Below are 5,734 nucleotides of genomic sequence, written 5' to 3' on the forward strand. Positions count from 1 at the left end.
GCCGTCCCGCGGGCCCGGGGCCGATGCCACGCGGGGCCACGCAGGGACACCACGCAGGGACACCATCTGCGTGGGTCCTCCCGGCGGGAGGTCGAGGTCGTCGCTCCGGGGGCTGAATGAGGTTGGGCTCGGATGGGACCGACCCGTGTAATGCCGCTTTTCCACCGCACATGTAGCTCGACTCGACACGACTCGACACGACACGACTCGACACGGTAGCAGCACGGGTGCTTTTCCACCGCAAATAGTACCTCCTGGACGTGGGCGGGGTCGGCTGCGCGAAAGGGCCGTGACGTATTTGTGTACGCGACGCAAACAACACATACGCAACCCACACATGGACAGAACCCACATAACAACAATGGAGGACATCGATCGCATTACTATTATTAGCTGGCATGTTGAAGAAGTTGGAGAAGTGGAACATGTTGGCTGCGGCGCTGCTATGGATGTTACCAGCATGGTTGCCATGTCGCTCTCGTGACTTCGTCACACTCTCTGGCCAATCAGTCGCCGGCCGTCTGCCGACGTCACCTTTTAGCATCGGCTCAGCTCGCTTGGAACCTAGAGCGAGTAGGTACTAGAAAAAGCAGCCACTTCAGGTACCAGATACCATGGTACCGCGGTGGAAACGCAAAAAATGCGAGCTGAGTCGAGTCGTGTCGAGTCGTGTCGAGCTGGTACCATGCAGTGGAAAAGCGGCATAAATGGTCTGCATTTATATATAGCGTAGGTCAGCCCGCCGTTGGTATTGGTGGACGGAGTTCTTGAGCGCTCCACAAACACCTGGAAACGGATCTTGTCCAGTAGGGAGCAGTTTATGTGATCGACCCGAACCAGGTCCTCGATGCTTTTGAACGGACCGTGTTGGGTCCGATAGGCGACAATGTTCCGGGCGATTTTCTCCGTGATGCCGCGGATGCTCATGAGCTGCGGCGGGGTGGCGGTGTTGATGTTCATGCCACTGCAGGAGGACATATGCTCCGGGTCTCTCCGCAGGGAGGACGGGGAGTGCTGCGACGAACTGGTCCTACTCGACACGCAGATCTCCACTTTAATAATCTCCAGTTTGGTGGCGCCTATCCCACTCACCAGCGCTAGGTCCTCCACCTTCTTGAAGCCCCCGATGCAGTCCCGGTACTCCACGATGCTCCGCTCCACGATGCTCCGCGCCACGGGGCAGGGTCATGAGCTCTTCCTCCGTGGCCGTGTTGATGTTCAGCCGCTCCTGGTTCACCATAATTCTCCTGACACCACAACTCTATCTCCCTCCTATTGCCATGGTGTCTCCCCCTTTTAGGTGGTTGCTGTTCTCCCTCACGGCTAGCTGGCTCAAAATTGTACGGAAGTGGTCCGAAACTGTTATCCATTGTTAAATGTTGCCTATGTAGTCTATGATGATTAGAACGTCCGTCTACCAATTCCTACGTCACGCTCGAAAACGAGCGTTTGAGATGCGGAAGTAAAATTGTATCACAAAAACGGCTCAAGATGCCACTTGTAGTGTAGATTTATTAATAAAAACTAAATAATCGTGTATTCGAATTTTTTTCCTAGATGATTCTTCACTGCAGTATCTAACGTCCAATACGCACGGACGAGCAGAGGTGGTGACGTCATCGAGTCCGCTGCTGTTCCAATTGCAGGTAAGTACTCGCGTGCTCGCAAGTCTGTGCTTGAAGTACGGACTTGCCAAGTACGTACTTGCAAGTCATCGAGTCCGTAGTACGCGTGCTAGGAATTGAGAAACGGCCATTGATCAGTTTTCATAGGAATGAATGGGCGCCATTTTTTAATCCGCTGTCCTATTTTTAAAGGTCCATGGCTCTCGCTCAGTGAACTGCCTGCTGGTGCTGTGGCTGAGGACGAGCTGAGGGGCACGCCCACTGACTAGCCTCTGCGTGCAAGGAGTATGACTGGAGCGGCTCGCTGCACAGACACAGAACGTTATTTTGATAAAAGTATCGATACAAAAAAAAAATCGAGAATCGTATCGTTTTTTGTGTGAGGGTATGATACCTCTCCAGTATCCTCATACTGTGCAACACTAGTCTGTTAAACGTGAATACAGTGTGTTACCTGTTAATGTAGTCTGTTACAGTGTGTAACCTGTGAATGTGGTCCATTACATGTGATTACCTTGGAATTAAGTGTGTAACATGTGAATACAGTGTGTTACCACTGCATGCAGTCTGTAACTTGTTAATATGGTGTTCTTTACCTGTGAATGTAGTGTCTTACCTGTGCATTAAGTGTTTCAACTTTGAATGTAGAGTGTTACTTGTGAATACATTTTGTTACCCTTGAATGTAGGGTCAACTGTGAATAAGTGTGTTATATGTGAATACAGTGTGTTACATGTGAATTAGGTATGTCACCTGTGAATACAGTGCTTTAACTGCTAATGTAGTGTTTTACTATGATTGAGGTTACCTGTGAATACAGTGGGTTACCTAGGAATCGATGTTACCTGTGAATGCCTTAAATGGTGTGGGGGGAGAGGACAAGGAGCCAGACCAGTTGGATGTGTCTTCGTACTTGAGGCTCTCACTCAGAGCAGCCCTGCTGTTTTCTGCGCTCAGTTCCTTAGAAAGAAACTTTTCTTTCTTGGAAAAAAAAGAACATCCACACTGACGCAGCACCAGAATGGTAAAACATTCTATCACATATGCACGTGTATATCTATACAGAGACATTATTAGCGTTCAATCAAGCGTGTGCTCATGTTATAAAGTAAACTGAAGGATTCCTTCCAGAGGTTCTTTGCAGATCATGAATTAGGATATTAGGTCATTATAATCTAGTCTATAGTCTTCCTTATATGTTCATGACGATTATTGTTCCACTCATTCAGTGCTGGCTGTATCTCTTTACAAGGATCCTACACTTCTAAGTGTGTGTTCATGTGCACATTTGAGTGGCTGTTAATTCCGTTGTACCTTAGCTGACCACATTGGCCTGTGATGTGAATGTATACTAGTCCTTGTTGAGCAGACAACCGTGAATCCCTTGATATAATTTCCTCTCCCTGTGTAAACAGAAATAATTAATTAAGTTAAGCCTTTTTGACTATTTGACAGTACAGATATATCTTCCTGTCGTTTTGTTCGAATAACGTACTCCTATAGTAAATAGAAATATAAAATACACTGGCTGGATGAAAAGTAAAACTAAGCTTGCGGGGCAGTAAATAATAGGTAAAGAGTCCCGGCAGGTATCAGTGGTTTATAAGTGTCTGGAGCTGTTTCCATGTATTAGGGGGAACAGATATGCTATGCTGCATTTTGTTATCAGGGGCAAATACAGCTATGGAACAAATAATATTCAGTTCACTACTCACCTTATATGTTTTCATAACCGTTTGTATCTTTTAATCGCTTCAGAATTAGAGATAGGGTGGGGTTCAAAACGTTATCTAGTTTAAATGGAAATGGCCCACCTTTGCATGGAACAGTAATCAACGCTCTTCAGGAGTGGCAAAAGGACAGACTGTTACTTTAGCCATATAACATGGTCCATTTGTGGAAGATGACCTAATGTAAAAGGAGGTAAATGGGTGTTTTCAACAGAAAGAACGCATACCTTATCAAAAGTTGATAAGTTGGACATTTTGGTCTAAACGAAAGCGTTCACTTTCTTAAAATTGTATAATACTTCAGCTGAATACAAATCTATTTGTAAAGTTGATGGTCTGGATCGATTCTGAGACTTATCTCTTTATATGTTGCCATAGCACCAACTCTGACCTCTGTGTTAGTTAGCGCCTCTTCTTCATATTGTGTTGCGTCTCTAGGCTGTGCGCCGCTCGTTTGTTGGTACATTTTCTTTCTAAGGCTGGACATTATTAGAGCCAATCCCTGCAGCAGTTAGGCTATGGTGTATTTAGGGTCGACTTGACAAGCCAGGAACACTCTTTTCAAGTTGATAAACCAATAGGCATTTCTTCCGGATATTTCGCTGGTCGCCCCAGTATGAGTGGACGGAGTCGTTCACAAATAGCTAGAATGCATTGTACATCAATGGTGGCGACTATGATGACATAGGCCTAGCCTGCAGTGCACCCATTATATGGCCCATCCATGCAAAGCGAGGCCATGCTGACCTCACCTTGAAAGGACCCGTGTGTATTTTGGCAGGTGGTCACGAGGGGGCCGAAAGCTGACATTACTCTGATAAGCCAGTGATCTCTCCATTTGCCACGTTGTCACACACACACACACACACTACTACCCTAGGTGTTGTGTCAAGGAGCAGCAATCTACCCTTCAACATGTCTGGACTCAATGCATCCCTTGGCTACTTTATTGCCATTGTGGCCTTCGGTATCTCAAGCCGAGTACTTCTGAGGCGGCGTCCGCGTCTCGACTTCCTGCTGGAGTTGGCGGCCTCATTTGTGCTGGCCGCATGCTTGCTGGAGATGCAGACCATCGTGGAGGTGGGCCAGTGGGCCGGGGGTCTTGGTCCTGACGTGTGTGTCACAATACTGTTCGTGGTGCTGTTGACCCATGGCGTGGCGTGCGGTAACGCCTCCGGCAACCCCACACTGACGCTTGTGAGATTCCTGACTCTGGAGGAGACCCCCATTCCGACCCTGCTTGCCGTGGCGGGGCAGTTCCTGGGAGCACACGTGGCCCTGCTGGCGGCCCTGCACTACTGGGGCCTGGAGCTCACGGACATGCACATGATCAAAAACCTGATGGCGAGCTCGTGCAGCACGTCGCTGCGGGTGTCTGTGCTACATGGGTTCTTCACCGAGTGTGTGTGTGCGCTCGTGTTCCACCTGGTGCACCTGAGCATGCGCCGCCGGTCCGCTATGATACGGATCCCACTTGTTGCAGTACTCCTGACCTTCCTGTCCCATACAGGTGCATGCTTTGTCTTAAATAATGAGATACAATTTTGTGAAGCTGACATATATTATGGAAAATCAATCACATTGCTCTGTTGTTGGGATCAAATCTTTGGGGCAGCAAGGGATATAAATCAATGTAATCAAAAATATCACTGGCTCATTAAAACACAGACTCGTGCAGTTGACGTATATATAATTGTTTTTGTGTTTAATTTGCGTATTGGGAAACAGCTAAATCAGATAAATTGATTAATCGAATAGTAGCCTAACACGTCTATATCCTTTTTCAGCCAGTGATTATACCTCCGCCTACATGAACCCTTCGCTGGCCTATAGCCTAACCTTCAACTGCCCTGGGTTCACCTTGACGGAATATGCAATAGTCTACTGGCTAGGACCACTCACAGGTAAAATACAGCGCAACACAACCTCATGCACACAAACCAAACTGAAATGCAGTTTTTAAGCTTGTTAGGCATGTCACCTATGGAGAAATGTCAGCATAAGACTATGTTCTATTTTTTCTACAGGCATGAGCATGGCTCTTTTTCTGTACATTGGCCACATTCCAAGAGTCTTCTCCAAGAATTTATTATACTCTCAGAAAACAAGATTCAGAGTGCCCAAGGGCAATACATCAGGTGAAGGAGACAAAAAGAAAAAGTGAATGAAGCTTGCCTTTTATTTTTTTAACCATTAAATATCAAATGAGTCTTGCTTCTTGGACAAGTTGATCTATTCATGAATAAAAAGTGAAAATGAAACACACACTTAAATTGTTTTTGTACTTATCTCAGATCAAGCCCTCCTATTGGCCAAGTCTGAAAACAGCAAATGCAATGATACAATATGAGTAAAGATCTAGTTCAAAGTAAAGAAATT

The 5,734-nt window shown here is 46.5% G+C and overlaps 1 protein-coding gene across 1 annotated transcript; it reads left to right on the forward strand.

Moving 5' to 3' along the window:
* The first annotated feature begins 4,194 nt into the window (after positions 1 to 4,194).
* On the forward strand, positions 4,195 to 5,620 carry aqp12 (aquaporin 12). The gene is made up of 3 exons (XM_060066931.1): positions 4,195 to 4,865; positions 5,143 to 5,259; positions 5,383 to 5,620. The coding sequence occupies exons 1-3, from the start codon at positions 4,271 to 4,273 to the stop codon at positions 5,517 to 5,519; spliced, it is 849 nt and encodes a 282-aa protein (XP_059922914.1). The 5' UTR covers positions 4,195 to 4,270; the 3' UTR covers positions 5,520 to 5,620.
* Positions 5,621 to 5,734: the final 114 nt, after the last annotated feature.

This window comes from Gadus macrocephalus, chromosome 12, assembly GCF_031168955.1.
Source record: "Gadus macrocephalus chromosome 12, ASM3116895v1".
NCBI lineage: Eukaryota > Metazoa > Chordata > Actinopteri > Gadiformes > Gadidae > Gadus > Gadus macrocephalus.